Genomic DNA, 19,617 nt, shown 5'->3' with positions numbered 1-19,617 from the left:
CCAATAAATCCTAAAGGCTCATCTTAAATCATACGAGGGTTGGAAATCAAAAAGTGGCAACTACTTATTCACAGTCGATACAAAAGAGTTACGCGTTTGCACCTGTTACTGTCCTTCAAAGTAGTCGTCTGCGTTGTGTAGAACCCGTTGCCAGCTATGTGGAAGGCATAGCATACCGTTAGCAGAGTCTGTTCTGTTGATGGTGCGAATGGAGCGGTCTAAAGTTATGGTGATTCTCGTGTACGACTGTGGTGGTGTTATCCTAACGCATTAAGTTCCTCCACGGCAGACCGTCAGTGCACAGTATTACTGCCCATTTTCTGAGCATCACCTGCTACCAGCTTTGTGCAAGAAGCGGCGACACTTTCTGTGCAACCCACTCATCATTTTGCACGACAATGCACGGGCGCATACAGCGCTAGCTGTGGCTGCTCTGTTCGGTCGATGGGACTGGGAAGTACTGTACCATCCACTATACTCCTCGCACTTAAGTCCTTGTGACTTTGATTTGATTCCGAAGATGAAGGAACCACTTAGTGGCATTCACTTCAGAACTGTTCCAGAGATTCGACAGGCAGTAGACCGCTCCATTCGCACCATCAACAGAACAGGCTCTGCTAACGGTATACTACGCCTTCCACATCGCTGGAAACGGGTTCTACACGACTCTGGTGATTACTTTGAAGGACAGTAACAGGTGCAAACAAAGTAACTCTTTTGTATCGTTTGTAATAAATAGTTGCCACTATATAAGTTCCAACCCTCGTACGTAACTAGTAAATAAACGTTTCACTATTTCTGGTATACTATTGAAAATAACTGTTCTTAAATAATGTATACTTCAGATCAAAGTAAGTGTATGTAAGTCTTTATGTAGGTTTCCGTTATTTCTAGTACTAACTCTGTTCTGTCATGCAGGCTGTCGGCTGAGAAAATGGATAAGTTGTCCCATTTACTACAAATTTCATTAAAGAATCAATACCCTTCTAGCTGACAGTATACCCAATTATTTGGCCAACTTTATGCGGGGCTTTATTAAATTTACACTACCAATAATCATGTTACACACTATCTTACTTTTCCTAATGAGTTTTTCCAAAATACAACACCGTATGACGTAACTGAAGAAAATTGAACAATTTACGCCACATTTCAATTATTTTCACCTTATCTGATTGCATCATATTGCAGATACACTTGCTTAGGCGTTTCAGAATTATTTGTATTGCGTGTTCCTCTCAGTCGAATTTGTAATCAATTCCAGAAATTTGATGGTGTCAGATGGAATGAACACAGCGAGTCTTTACAAAGTTCAATGACAATGAATTGGCTAAAAACCATTTGTCAATCTTCATGGAGGTTTCATTAACTGTCCTTTCTAAAACTATGCTTGACTTGTCATTTATCACAAAAATTTTATCAGTTTCCAGTTTTAAAAAATTAGAATTCAGCAACGCTACTGATAGGTCGCTAGCATGCTCAACAAAACAGAGATTCTAAGATGGAATCTTGGGGGACACTACAGATAAATACTTCCCAGCCGGCTGTCAACATGACAGCTTAAGTAGTGTGCTTTTTGTACTGACTCCTCTTGTTCCCATTACAGCAAAAAATTCCCATGACACAATTATATTCTCATTCACATAAAAGAGCACTGTGTTCACGCCGTCAAATATCTAATATCAGCAAGGTCATGAAAATTTCGCGTAAACGATCATGCAAAAAGCAACAGGAAATCGGCGATTTTTACTGTCATAACGGAAAATTAGTGGTTTTTACGAACTATCGCGTAATTGTGCATTTACCCTGTTTCCTTTTGGAAATGTCACGAATCTGAAAGCATCAATTTACTGCTATCGGTATTTGATGGATTTTTGGTGTTGAAATTGCATCTAGACCTTTTTTTCTCACTGTTGACGTTTGCGCATAACCTTATAGCTACAGATGATTTCTAGTGTACAAAACTGATTCCCTAGATGCGACGTCAGCTTAAACTACACTATTTCGATCGAAGTCGATTAAGGTAAAAGTCTTATTCGCTTACGGCACATTTACCGACATTGCAAAAATCGATCCAAAAAATGATTCGTTTTGGAGAGCTCTTTTAATGCGATACTGCACTTACACTGCATATTTTCGTAGTAAGCAAATAAAAATATGAAAACCGACAAATATGGCACTTAAGTTTTGCAAAGATACAGAACGAATAACATGGCACCTGCTCGGACTGCTTCTGTCAGTCAATCACAGCACGGGACATTTGAGGTCAATAAATGTAATTCAGTTTTGTCAAAAACTGACATGGTATACAAAAGCTGTTTCAAAATAGAGTTTAATTCTTAAAAATAAAGAAGAGTAACCGGCCACTGGTAATAACGGAATTTATTAAGAACAAATAATGCCTTTACCTGTTTCGAACCGACAGGTTCGTCATGAAATGGCTATTTAGTTTAAAATTTCATTTAGGCTATGCTGTACACGTGATGTTGGCTGATTTCCTGGAAGTTCCTTGCCGTAGGGCATCACCACGACAAGGAAATTTCGCGACGATGGAAATCAACCAACATGACGTGTACAGCATGAGCTGCATGAAATTTAAAACGTGATCATCCGTTTGATGATGGACCTGCCGGTTCGAATCAGGAAACGGTGGTATTTGTTCCTAATGAATAACATTATTAACGGTGGCTAGTTGCTGATTTTACTTTATTCTAATAATTAACCTTTCTGATAATTAATTTGTACAAAGTAACTGATATGCGATTTGCATTTCCAATATAACAGCGAAAAACAATTGAATAAGACAAAAATGAAGAACATACGGTACTATCAAAATAAACAGTCAAAAAATAACATCGAAGTTGGTAAAACATAACATCAAAATCGGGTAAAAACAGCACGAAAAGTGACAAAAAAACACCGAAATTGGTTATAAAACTGTACGGTTTTCCCTTGTCCTTACCTGTACGATCCATTAGTTTGCCGCCGGAGCTCCAAGCATGATTAAAACAGTCACGGAGATCTAAAAGTTTAATAAGATTATTAATTCAATGTAAGTACTAAAGATAAAATCTGGATATATCGGGTGTTCCTCTTAGGAGTCGTCAGACACGTTCTCTCTGGTGTTTCGTCAGATATTTGCATTTCGTTCTTGCGGTGTGTAGCTTGAGTCAGCCCAAAAAAAAAATAAAAAAAAAAATAAAAAAAAAAAGTTCATCACGTCTTTGATGCAGCGACCAGTATTAACGGAAAGAGTCGGTTTGTTTCCTGTTACAAAGAAAATCGTGTCAAAAGAGGAATTTTGTGTGCCCATTCGATAGAGCGGTCCCAAATTAGTCTAGTGCGATATTCAGCTTAGATGTATGTATTAACATGGACACAGTAAAAAGTTTGTTCATCCCTCCTTCGTTGTCCGGTTTACCCCGTCTCGTGTGCCGCCATGGCCTGCCGCTATCTGCTACCGCCATGCAGCAGCGCTAGTCAGTCGCAGCCGGACTACTCGTTATTTTTCTTGTTTTACTGTCCCTGTTATTACATATCGCTAAACTGAATATCACACTGGACTAATTCGGAACCACTCTATCGAATGGGCACGTAAAATACCTCTTTAAACATAACATTGTTTGTAAATGGAAACAAAACGACTCTTTCGATTGACTCTGGGGGTGGCCGACTACAGCAACAGATTGCAAAAACGAAGTTGAAAATATCTGCCGGAACACGAGAGAAATGAGCCTGATGACTCTCGGGAGAGACAGCTGGTGTAAGGGGCGTGGTGTTTTGGGAACAGTTTAGCCGTTTCGCGACGCAGTGAGCAGCAGCGGGCTGTTTCGCAGGTGGGCCCCCTGCCGACGCCGCCGGGCAGCGACGGCAGTTCGTACGCGGCGGCCGCGGCGGCGGCGGCTGCGGCGGCGGCGCCGGGCGGCGGCGGCGCGGCGGGCGGCGACGTGGCCTTCAGCAGCCTCGTGTCGTCGTACGCGGCGGCCGCTGCGGCCGCGGCCTCCGGCGCGGGGGCAGCTGCGGGGGCGGCGGCGGGGGCGGGTGCCGCCGCCTCGAGCGCCGCCGCCGCCACTGCCTACGACTACCACTCGGCCATGACTCCGCCCTCGTCCGTGTCGCCGCGCGACAAGCACCAGCAGCAGCTCTTCGACGGTTACCAGTACGAGCTGCCCGCTCAGCCGCTCCCTCTTAAGCCGCAGGTTCGCATACATAATTACTTCGGTAGATTCGTTGACACCACTTACCTTTCTTACTCGCTCTCCAGAACTCTCGGGGAACTAAATTCTTTTATTGTATTTTTCGCCCTCGGGTCTCGTCCGGTCTCGACCTCTTAGCAACTCATTAGCAGACGATCTGTTTAAAAACAAAGAGACAGGGAGACGGTAAACTGGAGCAAGCTCCCTGTTTTAATGTGGATCCTAGAATGTACGGATAACCAACCAACACAGATAATCCAAGATACCGGAAACTGCTCCTTACAAAACGTGCTATATGTCACAATAGAAAACCCACAGCATAACTTACGTGTTATTCTCCAGAAACTGACAATTTATTTACAAGGGTGCACTTAATTTGGAAATTTGTGGTAAGTTCCTAAGGGACGAAACTGCTGAGGTCATCGGTCTCAAGGCTTACGCACTACTTAATCTGACTTAAACTAACTTACGCTACGGACAACACACGCACACCGATGCCCGAGGGAGGATTCGAACCTCTGACGTGGGGGGCGGGGGGGGGGGGGGGGGGAGGGGCGGGCGAACCGCGACAAGGCGCCAAGACCGAGCGGCTACCCCGCGCGGCGGTGCATTTAAAATCCACCTCATGATGTCAGTTGAGGAACTACGAGGGTATGCTGAAAACTTATACCTCCGAATTCTTTATGTTAAAACTCTTAAAACATTTTAGATTAAACAAAACTACATCCCTCTGCCACTAGAGGGTTCTGAATTGTAGCGTGTAAAATTGCGGTGTGTAACGTAACTATGTCGGTGTGTGTGAAGTGTCATGCCGTAATCGAGTTTAGAATTCAAAGACTTTATCCACTCTGCTGTGACATATGAAACAAACTGACGTCTTGGGTTCACTGTAATCGATCATCCTCTGTACAGTCCCAACTTCGTCCCATTCGATTTTCATCTGCTTTCAAAACTTAAATAACACTTCAGAGGACTTCATTTTAGTAGTGGCGAAGCGGTGCAAGCAGAGGTGATGATGTCGCTCCGCCAACAGAGTCAAATATTCGACAGTGGTGGTACCAACAAACTGGTCTCTTATTGGGAGAAATATGTTCATTGCTAGGTTGACTATGTTGAGGAATAAATATGTGGACATAAAGAATAAACATAAACAATGTTAATACATTCGTTAATTTTACAAAGCCTTAAGAGTTTGCACATAAACAATTCAGAGTCATTACTTTTCATCACGCCATCATACTTGATTGAGAAGTAGTACCTTCAAGATCAAGCGAGCCAACAGTGACCAGGAGAGTTGCGTGCTGACCCCGTGCCCTCCCATGCCGCAGCAGAATGACACCAGTGCCAGAGGATGACACAGTGCTCGGGTCTCGTCCGGTCTCGACTTCTTAGCAACTCATTAGCAGACGATCTGTTTAAAAATAAAGAGAAAGGGAGGCGGTAAACTGGAGCAAGCTCCCTGGGTTAATGTGGAACCTAGACTGTACAGCCGTGGACAAAACGAGCGAGGCCCCTCGCCTTTTCGTTATGCTGATCCGCACAGCTTTAAAGTCTGCTACACAGTATAACAGGCAAGGCGACGAAGTGCTACCAACACGCTATGCACAGGAATGAAATTGACAAACTACCCAAATTTTGTCAGACTATTTTCAATCATATGTAAGACTATACGAGGGTTAGAACTTAAATAGTGGCAACTATTTATTCACAACCAATACAAAAGAGTTACATGTTTGCACCTGTTACTGTCCTTCAAAGTAGGCACCAGCGTTGTGTAGAACCCGTTGCCATTACTCGCTAATAACAGTATTTTGTTATTTCGATAAACACCCCGAATGATTGTACATAAGCTGTGACATAAAGATAGAAAATTCATGTTTTAGAGTCCAGAAAGCTCTATGCAACAGAAACTGCAGATCATTTTGGCATTTTCATTGCGAAATTTCCGGCTTATTCATGTCTGGGGTAATAATAGAGGGCTCTTTGCCTGGGTTGTCTGCTAGCGTAGTGAAAAGTGTTTGCCACTGCAAGGGAGGTCTGGTTTGTTTTCGGTTCTAATCTCGATGGAGGCAGATAGACTATCAGTAAAGCAGTTTTAAGAAATTCTCGCGCCCCCAATACGTTTTATTGCCACATTTGTTCTGTACTGGCGCCCTGTGGATGTCAATATGAAACTCTTGTAGAATTTCATACTTGTTACTGCTTCCTTTTTCCGCTTCTGTCAATAATTGAATTGACCTACGTGTGGCACTGAATGATTTTTAACTGAATTTCGTTATGAATCTTCACGCATTGCTAAATTTGCACACTTTCATGGTAGGTCAGCAACGGTAATCCACTATGACTGGCCTGAAAAATGACACGAACCGTTTCGCGGCCAAATGCGAATAATATTTTGCTAATTCATAACGATCTTGGGTATTTTGTCTTACTAGAACAGTTGTGTTATCTCGATAAGCTGAAATTCATTTTTATTGGTACAGTTCATACTAATTAGCGTTTCTTCTTTCATTTATATCTTATATTTACGTGTTGTATTTAACACACTAATCAGCATTAATATAGTCTTACACATGATTGAAAACAGTCTGACAAAGTTCGGATAGATTTTCAATTTCACGTCTGTGCATAGTATGTTGGTAGCACTTCGTCGCCTTGCCTGTTATGCTGAATAGCAGACTTTAAAGCTGTGCGGATCAGCATAACGAAAAGGCGAGGGGTCTCGCTCGTTTTGTCCACGACTGTACATACGGTTGGCCAATTTTTTACAAGAACACGGAGCCTTGCTTTGCTTACACTTAAAACATCCTGTATTTTGCATTATATGCTTTCAGTTCACTTTGGGGAGATAATCATCCAGTTTACTTACGTGTCCATTTTTCATTCACTTTTTCCTGATAACTGTTCTCGTTTTATGGAAAGTCAAAAAAACAGTACAGTTTAACGAATTTTGTCCTGCATAACCTAATAATATATCTATGCATATCATTGCTCTGGTGTACGTATTAACAAGAGTCTCAACTGCTTCATCATTGCTGTCTTCGTGTACCGAATACACATTGCTCATTATATCCACATCGCTTAGCTGCTAAAATCCAGGTTCATAGGCATCATCTACGTTTTATAACAAGGAGTTTGTTTCAGAAGATCGATCAGATGAGTAGGCACTTTCACTGAAGGGTGGTGCATCATCTTCCAGCAGTAAAACATGAGGGTGCATATGTAATGCTGTTTCTCAACGAAACTAATTGTTCCAATTATAACAGAATACCTCAGAATTGGGTTTTATTCTTTCTAAAACCGCTAACCTATGCATGGATAACCTACATGCTGATAATCAAATGGTTGCTGTAGTAGGAAATGAAATTACAAATGGAAACTAACTTCTGTACACATCTATAAGGAAGGAAGGGAGCAAGGAAGGAAGAGCAGGGTTTAATGTCCCATTGACATTGAGGTCATCACAGATGAAGCACAAGCTCACATTGTTGCAAGGATGAGGCAGAAAATCAGCAACACCCTTTCAAAGGAACCATCCCAGCATTTTGTCTGAGTGATTTAGAGAAACCACGTAAAACCTCTGCCAGAATGACTGGATGCAGTTTTGAACCATCATCCTCCTAAATGTGAGTCCAGTGTGCTAATCACTGCTGCACCTCATTTGGTTGCACAACTACACACACCTAATACATTTAGAAGATAGTCAACAGAACTGGCCAGGAGTTGCAAGCAGAATCTGAACATAAATGAAACTTGTGGCTACAGTTGACTATATGACAGTATGAAATGGATAACTCATAAATCCCAAATTTAACATTTAAAATAATAACAATATAAAGCTTATTGTGAGAGAGAGCCTTCTGAAAGTGAAAATTAGTAAAAAGATGTGTAACTAGTGGCATATGTGTGCTAAATGTACTCTAGAAACTGTATAGATGATGCCAGCCTGCAAACACAACCAGTAAGTAATAAGCAGGTACTTGGTAGTCACAAATCTACCCTAAACAGCTAGGATGAAATAACAGTTAAGTCAAGCTTCTATTAGACACATGCAAACCAGAAGAAAAAGTGATCAAACAAAGGAAAAGGAAAAATAGAGATAAGACCCATTATAACAGTTCAGTAAATACTTGATGATGTTGTTACAGATATCACTATGATAATTTCAGAACTGATGTGGATAGTTTTTTCAAATTAGTATAAGTTCCAAGTTCTTCAAGTACATCCATATGGCATCCTTTAGAAAAAATGAGATATATCCTCATTTGGCCTACATAGAATTTTTCCACATTTAGTCTTACACATGCAAAGCTCTGTGTATTTATAATGAACTGCTCTTTCCTTAACTTTGAGTACAGAAGACTACCTTCATTTTATTCTTAGGAAAGAATGAATAGTTTTCTCAGATGCTTTACCTCTATAAATTAACACCACAATTTTTTTCTATCTTTTCTTTTTTGTCAAACTGAATATTGCTATTCTAAGAGTCGTAAGCAGAGGAAAGGACACAAAAAACTGTGACTAATTTTTGCCCGCCTTTCAGTGTGGTAGCAAATTCTATATACAGCGTGTTTCAGGACACACACACGCGCACTCGCGCGCGCGCACACACACACACACACACACACACACACACACACACACACACACACACACACACACACCAGTTCTGACCATGGTTCTTGGTTGGTTTCCCTCCATTATCAAGTGAATGCCAGAACTTGTAGCCCACTGCTATATCTTTTTAATTGGGACTCCCTCTGGTAGGGCATTTGGCTGAAATGAACTGTGACTCTTTAATGGTTTGAATCCTTGCTGAATGGAGTAGAGAACAAAAAGTGAAAAAGAAATTCTAGCACCAGAGTCGATTGCTATACCTGTGATTGACAGCGACATAGGTACACTGTATGTGTCAAAGAGTCACTGACTTTACCCTGTTAACTCATCAACACACACTTACCCATAAATTTTGCTTTCCGTTTTATGTATTTATTTATTTAATTTTTTTTTCTAGGACATAATTATCGTTGTAGAAACAAAGTTGGTTGTAAGACAATTGGCAAAACTAGAAATGCCCTCCCATTTCTTCCCAAGTGACACTCCTTTGTTCCCACTACAAGCTCATCTGGTTTTTGAATAAAAGTTCCCGACTCTGTTATGGGACATCACTTGAACAACGTAAGTATAGTATGAAAGAGACAAAAATATACCCTCTAGCATGAGAATCTGTGTGGAGGTCTGTGGCAAATGTGGAAGACATTGTTATGTGCTCTAGGCTATCTCTATTACTGAGCAAACAACAGAATCTGACTTACAGAAAGTTGGTGGGGAGGGGCGGAGGGGGGGGGGGCATAGCCTTCCCTGTCCAGATTTGTCTGAACACTTGTGGCATTGCCTTGACTTCAATGCTCAAGAAATGGCCAATAGTTTTCCTTGACAGTCTTGAGCTCAGATCATGACTGGCCTTTACTGAAAGTGGGTGTCTGTACAATTCAGTTCTGAACCATTCCCTACTGTGAAAAGCTTCTGTGATCGCTAATGTCTCCAGTACAGTTCTTCTCAATCATTATGTACAAGACAGAATTGCTGCTTCTTGAATTTAACACATCATTATTTCATAAAAATGATCAACAGCAAACAAATAACTTATCAAGAAAGCTTGTTCATGTATACACACACTAATAATAAAAAAAATCACACAATTTTCAACTTCTTGGCATATTTTGGTAGAACTTTTCGTAACTCTAGCCATTAATTCATTTCTTTGAGCTTACTTTTTCTCCATAGACTTTGTTTTACAACCGGTTCCTACAAGCAAAAATGTTATAGGTTAAAGAGCAACAAATTTTGTGGCTAATGAAAGTGGTCAGTCCACTGCATGAGGAATGTTGGATTCAGATGATGTGTTCTTTGATGAGTAGAATGTGGAGGGGATCAATAATTCTAAAAAAAAATCATCCAGTCATGTAACAAAATGAATGATTCTCAGAAACAATCAAACTCATTTTGCAGTAATCTCCACATGTGAGTCTTGTAAGACTATTTGGTGAGAAAATAGCAGCAATTAATCACTTCTCAATCAAATTTCACAACACATTTACAGTGACACAATCATAAAAACTAATCTGTAGTTTTAACACACCCCACTGTAAGTTTCCAGTGTTGTTGATGCCGTCGTGAGTGAAACTAGCTTCACCAGCTCAGCAATTACCCACTGACAAGATTCTAATCACACAACTTTATTGCTTGTGTGAAGGTACTGCATGCACTGATATGCTAACATAAATTATACAACCCATGCTGATGTGACATTTGTCATACTTTTGTATGTGTAACACTGATATGTGTGACATCCAATGTGTGGTGGTCATAGGACTACATTCTACAGACTCAAGAATGGATTGTACATCATCCAAGTTTTGTTTACTTGCATGTTAAGTAGAAGTATTTATGCTGGGAATAGTGATAGTCTCACAAAATTCACTCAAAACACAAAAAACACTTCTGAGTGTAGTTCTATGCTTTTAAGAAACAACAGTATTCTTAACAAACAGCAAGAATACTTCCATGGTATAATGCATAAATGAATACCACGCTGCTAAAACCATCATGTCTAAAAAAAAAACACAACATTGTTTTAGGAACTTCTATTATCTCAGACAACCAGCTTTAAACTACACCATTGTCTGATATAGATATTAAGCCATGAGTGATAGCCCTCCATTTTGCACTTATTCACATGCCTCACAATTGTGCATGTCAGTCTCAAGCAGCAGTACCTTCACACTCAGAACATGTGTTTCTAACAACTTTGAACTGGAAAATGCTTGTAAAACTACCTCATTAAATATTTAATATCTCTCATATACATTCTCTGTGCTGCATCAGTTTGATTTGTTGCAGGTCCTTTCACATCAAGGCTCTCATTTCTAAAAGAGAAGAAAGATAACTTACAAGTAAAATTTTGATAATGTAGAATGTATTATTGCAGGCACTGCCACTGAACAATAAGAATGCTTAACAACCAGATTTCCAATAGTTTCTCAGTAGAAAGATCTAATTCTGTTTAAACTTCACCACTAATCTATGACAACCAGTCTACTAACACATGTTATTGTGCAGTTCTGTTGATATATTTCATGACTTTGCCAGCTAAAACTATTGAATGGGCTCACACTCTATACTCTGGTAATCAGTATCATCAGAGTCATTCATCAATCAGCATTAGTGTTTTGTGTGCCCAAATTCATGTAATACAAATAAAATTCCCTGAGAAATTACCTGAGCCCTCTTTGACCTCATGTCATTGTGTTTAGAGACTGTGCTTGCATTATGTTGAGAGTTTCACTCAGTACTAAATTGTTGTAGTCAGAGATCATACACCATTCTGTAAGTCTGATGTGTATCACCATTTACGTATAATATGATATCAAGATCATTTTAGTCACATGTAATCTCCTTTACTCTACAATTTCCACAAACACTAGTGTATATCACAAAAAGCAGACTTTTTTCCATTGCAAGATTAAGTAAGATCACAAAGAAGAAGAGATGATTAAAAGACAAATTATTTTTTTATGTAAATCTCAAAATTCCACAAGGAAGCATTAACTGTAACGGATTCATCCTTTCCACATTACAACATTCTGTGTCTGGTGTTTGACTGTGATAAAATAAAACACACTGCAGCAGAGGAGAAAAAGTAAATCAAGATTGTGGATGAATAGAAGATGCTATCAATCGTACTTCAGTCTATGATCTGCACAAAATATCTGTCAAATACATTAAAGAGCTTTTTAAGAGCAATAAATTTTATGTTGAAAAAAACATAGTCATTTAGATCTAAACCTCAAAAGATTCAGACACAGGAAAGATAGTGTGGCTACTTATTAGTCAACAATAATTAGTTTAACCCACTAACCTGCCTGAATATCCAAGCACATTAAATCACCCATTTCCATGACATGGCAAGATGAACTAGTTTAACTCATTATTTTTCACAAAACTTTAATATGTAGTTTCAAATAATTGATAATTATTACAAGAGTGAAAATACATTGTGCCACATTTACACATGGCAAATTAAACTTCATGTGTAAACATCCTTGATCTTAAGGTGAATATAAAATCAATTGGAATAACTACATTGATAAGTTGATCATAAAAGAAATAGTTTGCTATCTTTGTAATTAGAAGTTAGAGCCTATTGTAATATTCGTAGCAATTCCATAGCTTCTCACCTTCTTACGGTAACTGATGTAAAATGAATAAATTATCTATTCTGCTGTTGGTTGGTTGTTTTTTGGGGAAGGAGACCAGACTGCGAGGTCATCGGTCTCATCTGGTTAGAGAAGGACGGGGAAGGAAGGCGGCCATGCCCTTTGAAAGGAACCATCCCGGCATTTGCCTGGAGCGATTTAGGGAAATCACGGAAAACCTAAATCAGGATGGCCGGACGCGGGATTGAACCGTCGTCCTCCCGAATGCGAGTCCAGTGTCTAACCACTATCTATTCTGTATTCTGACCAATAAGGAAAGAGTAAAGTTTCTTTCCTAAATGGAATACAGATGTGTGTACAGAAACATTATCATAAATTACAAATAACTGGTACTCTTAGTTTATTTTAACTTCCATGGCAAAACAAAAAAACAAAAAAAATCATTCAAAACAGACTAAATAAAAAATAAGATGTCAGAAAAGTGAAGTAAATGACTGTAGGTATCCAGAATTGTGTTTCATGTCACTGCGAAAATGATCAAGAAGCAGTAATAAAACAGCTGTTTCATTTAACATTAGTGACCACAAGTGGCAAATGGTTTTCATCATATGTCTCCAGGCTTTAACTGAGATGAAACAGTGGCTGGAAAAAATTATAATCAATTAGTACTTGTTGGCTTACAATGTTGAAACTTGAATTTCATCTGCAAGTGTTCCATTTGTTTATATCCCCTTGAAATCTAGTACAAAAATCTATAACAAATTCATGCGATTAAAGACATAATTCAGACTTTGAAAGTAACAAAAAAAGGTTTTCCCCAGTTCTTTAACTTTTTAAAAATATGTAAATTGCTACAAACAACAGAATTAACTGGCCAAATGATTGTAAAATTTGGCCAACTACTCTACTGAAATTTTGAGAAGATATGTAAAAGTTCTGAACTGTACAATAAAAGAATGTATAATTAATCAAGAATATCGAAAATGTCAGTGCTCTGCAATAATGTTCCTGTTACTGAAAATGTGTTGGTCTATGCAGTGCGGTAACAATTCGTAACAGCAAAATGTTTTAATGATCCATGCGACATAACAGCAATAAGACTGAAATACAATGATTTGTTGATAACTGTGTCTCTTTGATTTTGTTATCAGATTGTTCAATTTAGAAAATATTTTTCCTTCCACAACTGTCAGAAAAATATATTCTCCTTGTTGAAAATTTTCTCCAGGAAAGGAGTATATCAGAAAAATAATTCTCCATTGCCTCTGCTCATACTGCAATTGAAAATCTAGTAGAAAGAAGAAGGATAGGCTTTATTGTTCACAATGTCTGCAGCTAGACAGAAAATCCTTTTTATTCATGCTAACATACCCTGGCGAGCCAAAACATTATGATCACCTCCTTAATAACTTGTTTTCCCAGCTTTGGAATGAAATACATCACTGGTTCTGCATTTCAGTTTGTTGGTAGGTTTATGCAGATATGTGCCACTAGATGTCAACACACAGATCATGTAATTCACGTAAATAGCAGGCCACTGATTTGTGTACATATTGATGGCTTCCGACACTGACCAAGATGGGTTCCATAGGATTTATATCAGACAAATTTGGTCACTGAGACATCAACATGAGTTCACTATAATGCTTGTCAAACTACTGTAGCATGTTTCTGGCTCCAAGACATGGACAATTATACTGCTGAAAAATGACATCACCATCAGGGAAATCATCAAGCACAAAGGAAAGCAGCTGGTTGCATCTGCCAGTATGTCTTTGATTACTATTACAAGTCCCATACAAGTGCAGGATAATGTCTCCCATAGCATAGTACTGCTCCCACCAACCTTCATCCATGGCACGCTGTGTGTTTTGTGCTGCCATTCACCTCAATGACAGGTTTTGTGGAGATGGCTATCGAACTAATGTAGCAAAAGTGTGATTCACCTTAAGAACCGACATGTTTCCATTGATATACAGTTGAATCCTGATGGTCTTGTTCCCACTTCAATCATAATTGATGAAATCGTTGAGTCAACATGTGAACACACAGGGATGGTCTGCTTCAGTGCTCGATGGTCAACAATGTACAATAAACGGTGTGCTCCCAAACACTTGTGCATGCACCAGCAGTGTGCTCTTTTAGCAGAGATGCCACAGATCACCAAATGTCCTACTTCACAGAGAAGACTAGTCTCAGAACTGCACTTTCTGTGAAGAGTCATGGATGCCCAAACATTTAGCTCCTATTAGTAGTTTCACAGTCCATTTATCTCTTTTCTTAGATTCCTAGAATGAACATTTCACCAGCTTCAACATTTTTGAGATAATCATTTACAGGCTCTGCATAATAATAACCTGCCCTTTCTCAAAGTCACCTATCTCAATGGATTTCCCCATTTGCAGCTCATATCTTCGCCGGGATGTACCCCTTACATATTTTTGTTACCACGTCACATGCCTGCAGTGCCACCAAATGTCATCCAACATTGTGGTGGGCAGTGATCATAATGTTCTAGCTTATCAGTGTATATGCTTGTTTTATCTGTTTGTTGCAAAACTGAATTTTGTGACAGAATTTTAAACGACTGCAAATATTGGGTTTTGGGATTACCACAGATTTATACATCTCACCTCATTTTCCTGTAGTGAAATGAAAAATACAGTGGATTTTTTTTTGCAAGTGTATTGTGTTCCTCTTATCAGAATTTGTTTCTGTACATTAACTGTGTGTCCAATTATTTCTGTATCTTTGTATGGTAAGATTCCACTAACAACTCTGTGTGTTTGTGTGTGTTTGTGTGTGTGTGTGTGTGTGATATCTACTGTACATGGTAGTCCTTCACCTCCAGTTCCTTAAGAACTGTTAATACCTGATCCTTCCATTGCATCCTTGGATGTTTCCTTGACCATTTTCCAGCAGGTTGAGAATGGAGGACTCAGTATGGAGCAATTTGTCAGCTCAAAGTAGCCAAACCAGTGTAGCCCCTTGTACCCTAATATTTGACCAAAGAGACTGGCACTGATCTTCTTTTGTTCTTCATTCAAATTCAGCTTCTGTGGTATAGTAGATAGATTCATAGATCTTTCAAAGTTCCATCCTCTCAATCACACAGATTGCTTCTTCAGTTGTTGGTGATGTTGCCTCTGTTTCACAAACATCTTAAAAGTACTGGCTGAGCTAATGTCGTGTACAGCTGGATGTTATTCTTCTGTGAGAGCAGTCATGAATTGAATAATATTTCAACAGCCTGAATATTGTCTTATGGGCTAATAAATAAACAAAGAAAAGATAGAAGAAAATAATGAAATTTTATTTTATGTTCATTTAGACATAGATAAGTAAATAGCAGGGAATCCAGAAAAAATAATTAAATAAAAACATTCCTTACAAAACTATCCTATGTCAATGAAGCACACACTAATTGTTTTAGGCTTGTAGTGTGCTTAACAGTGTAATAATTTAAGATCAAAGCTAGTAAATAGCTTAATGTATCTCTTAATATGCATTAAAATGCAAGGAGACTGTAGATTACTTCAGACATACCTACTGCAGACTTACATTCAAGGTGAGCTTGGTCTTACCAACTATAATTACACTCCACTTTTTCTTCAGTCTCATTAAAGGAAATTGCAGTTACACCCCATAAAAATTTTGCACTTAGCTGAAATTGTTTTTGTGTGACATCTGGCACTTATAGTTCTCAGTAAAATTTACAGTGAATTGTAAAATTTTTAATTTTATATTTATGCTTCCTAGGTTCTAATTTCCATCAATACTCAAACACTATGAAGTTTGTATATTTCTGTCCTAAATGGTTTGATCGGTTTAGCTATTACAATTCTAAATATGTTAGTATTCTTGTTTCTCTCTTTCATCTCTTATGAAATTCTTTGCACTTTTTTAGTTGTCTGTTTGTTTAATCTCCATGAATTTGTAACTGTGTTTTATAGAGCTGACATTCAATGAATTCAAGGTCCAGGTCAACAACTGGATCTTATCATCATGTTCCTCAAATCACAGCCACATGATTCTGATTTCATGACTGACACAAATATCTTGTTAGAGAATATTATCAAGTGGAGAAGATATTAGCCATGTCTACAACCACTTGGTCAACGGTCATAATGGTTTATAACACAGATTTGTTTGTATCCTCTGCTGTAATTATATAAGTTTAGCAGTGTATTACTAACCCCAAACATCAGCAAGGTATAGCCATCCCCATGGTAGAGGGTGTTTACAGTTTTGTGGCTCATTAGTGTATATTACATCCCACTAAATCACATTACACAACAATTCCTTGAAGGAGTAGAAAATGTTTACATCTATACAAATAAGCTTTGCACAAGATTACTGCCTATCTATTAGCACTTATTTCATACCAGAAGACTGTAATGGTGAGAGGAGATGCAGCTTTACTTTAAAACTTCACAAGTAATATAACATTTTGTTTTTAACTTGTATGTACCTATTTTCCAGTTTCTTCTATTTATGATAGATTTTCCCCCTCTCATCTATTCTAGAAGTCTCAAAAATGTTTCCTTCAGTCCATAATAGCTATATTTTCTATTTAGTTGACTATTTTGTAGTAATTTTTCTTTTCAGACATTTACCTGTTAAAAACCACAGTCCTCTAGTATTGAGCTTATCTTCCCTTCTTATTACTATGTATTTGTCACAGTTATAGACAGAAGGTCTATACATACATACATATATCAAATACAATGTACAGGCATCAGACAAAGACAACATTAAATCATTTATCTGTAGTACCTAGACTACTGTAATGACAGAGAATGCCTTTATTGTCAATATTTACAGGAGTATGTTCATATAAGATAATGCAGACCTTACATTCCATGGAAAGCAAACTTTTAGTTCTAATTAGCCTGAGTATGTTAGTCCCATTATTGGCTCATAGAACATGTTTGAGAAAATATCTCAAACTGATTTCATGCGTAACAGCCCACCTGGGAAATATACAGTTACAAAACAGACTGTGTATCCCTTATATCTGGCAAACCAGTAATTTCTGAAGAAAATTCTTCAATTTGACTGAATCGCCAAAATACTTTATTTTCATAATGTAGGAGTGTGTAGCTAGAAGCCTGAAATTTTTATGTTGTGTCACATCAGAAATAATATTCTAGAGACTTTCCTTCCACTTACACAGAACTTTTTCAAATGTAATCCAAATTAGTTATTTCAAAATACTGCAATGCTCTTGCATTCTAGAACTCACTCATTGGCACACCAACTAATCATCTCCTCATAGATATCATAGCTATCATAATATAATGAAGTAACATAATATTTCAATAAAATCAGGTAAAGAATTCTCTAATTCTGAAAAATATGTTTACATATATTACTACTTTTTTTAATCAGAGCCTGAATATTTGCTCTCTGTTATTAAACTTTAATGTAGATACAGTAAGTTTCATATGGAAGTTCGAATTCGATGTACAATTTTTCCTTCTGGTTCTTGCTACTTTTCAGAGACAATACAAAATATGAGATACTCATAGTTTGCAAAATTTTGATAATGTATAAGATCTCATAATACTTTCATGTTATAAGAATGCTTATTATAGTACTCTAACTACAATTAATAGTTCTGTTGAGACTAAAATACGAATTCTAATTCTAATTCTGTACTTCCTGTCCTCTTACACAGGTGTACTCTGCTGTACATCCATCGGCCCTAGATGCTGCATACTCATCGCTAGATCAGGCACAATTCTATCACCACCATGGGGCAGCACAAGCATTTCATCTCTACCATCCAGCAGCTAATAAGACAGTGACAGCCACAGCAACTGTCTACCCAGAAGCACTGAAGAACTCTGCCAACTGGTATTCCACCACATCCTAGTACAGCCAATGCAGCCCTTCAGAATATTTGTACTTAATGTCAACACATGTAATATAACATACAGTTCATTTTTCAGTGTAAGATATTACAGAGTGTGTCTAGTGAGCACATTTGAGTGAGAAGAAACTGCAGGCCAAAGTAAACTTTCTGCTCTGTTTTCTGAGACTATAGTGAAAATTCAGTCTGTCCGATTATTTAACAGAGCTTGGAACTTAAGTGATAAGCATTCCAAGTGTACAGGAAGCTTTCTTTTACATATTTCCTTCATATGTAGGTCACACAGTTTGCAGAAGAAATATTTGTAGCTGCAGGTGTGTCACTGCAGCATGGATGAATGCAGATACTTTTACAGACAAATCTAATATACAGTCTGAGATTCTTCTGCCTTACAGATGATGGAGAGGTATGATTCAGCCCCACTGGATCCAAATGGAGGGCTAAAAAGTCAAAGACAAGGAGTATTCTTAGCTCAAGCATAATAATACTCTAAAATTTCTTGTGTCTGGTTAAGAACACTATCAAAGATTCACAATTAACTGCTTCACACACTGAAACAAATTGTGATTAGCACTCAGTTGTATTCTACTAGATTCAGTGTTAATGTTTAAGCAGTTACAGCTTCAACAACAGCAGCATTAGTTACATGAAGAAAGAAGACTCCATTTCTTCAGAACTGTGTTTTAATGACATCCTGCGCCACATTGCACCTGTGACTCACAATGTATATTTTCTCAGTCGAAGAATTTTGCTATTAATTATATGTAATTGTGTCCAGTTAGGCCTATTCTTTCTTGTAGTTTCCTTGTCTCCATATTTATTAAGTAATACAGCTATTAGCAAGAATTGTTGAATGTTGACATTTTCTGCTATTAAAGTTTCATGTGTTAAATTGTATTAGGATATGTTTTGCATATCTTCTTATGCAGAATAATTGGAACCAACATTTCCAATTTTTCAGTGTAAGTGAACAAATGTTAAAAGTCAGTTTTTTGTGCATGGTTGTGTTTATAATTTTTCTGCACTACTGTTCATTCATATATGGAAATAATTCTGAAATGTTATTAGAATGAAAGTAATGAAGTGTGTGTATGATGGTATATAAAAATGTAACATATAAATATGTGTGTTTACGTGTTTCAAATGTGATTGAAGTTAATGTGATGGTTACTGATAAGAGATATAGTTCTGAAATTTTTCAGAATGAGAATTATGTGACAGTGTATTTACGATCAGATTTTTACTGTAAGTAATGGACACTTTTCAATAGGTATTTTTGCCTAGCATTATAACTAAATGATGCATAAACCAAAGTTAGAAGTGCTAT

The 19,617-nt window shown here is 37.9% G+C and overlaps 1 protein-coding gene across 1 annotated transcript in view; it reads left to right on the top strand.

The window, feature by feature from the left end:
- LOC126249335 (protein trachealess-like) overlaps positions 1-19,128 on the top strand; it is a 330,727-nt gene extending 311,599 nt beyond the window's left edge. Inside the window, exons 13-15 of the mRNA XM_049950991.1 lie at positions 3,822-3,970; positions 4,058-4,199; positions 18,096-19,128. Coding sequence (XP_049806948.1) covers positions 3,822-3,970; positions 4,058-4,199; positions 18,096-18,293 — 489 coding nt within the window. The 3' untranslated portion in view covers positions 18,294-19,128. The remainder of the gene's footprint in view (positions 1-3,821; positions 3,971-4,057; positions 4,200-18,095) is intronic.
- Positions 19,129-19,617: the final 489 nt, after the last annotated feature.

Source organism: Schistocerca nitens, chromosome 3 (assembly GCF_023898315.1).
Source record: "Schistocerca nitens isolate TAMUIC-IGC-003100 chromosome 3, iqSchNite1.1, whole genome shotgun sequence".
Lineage (NCBI taxonomy): Eukaryota > Metazoa > Arthropoda > Insecta > Orthoptera > Acrididae > Schistocerca > Schistocerca nitens.
This window is presented reverse-complemented; position numbering and strand designations above follow the sequence as displayed.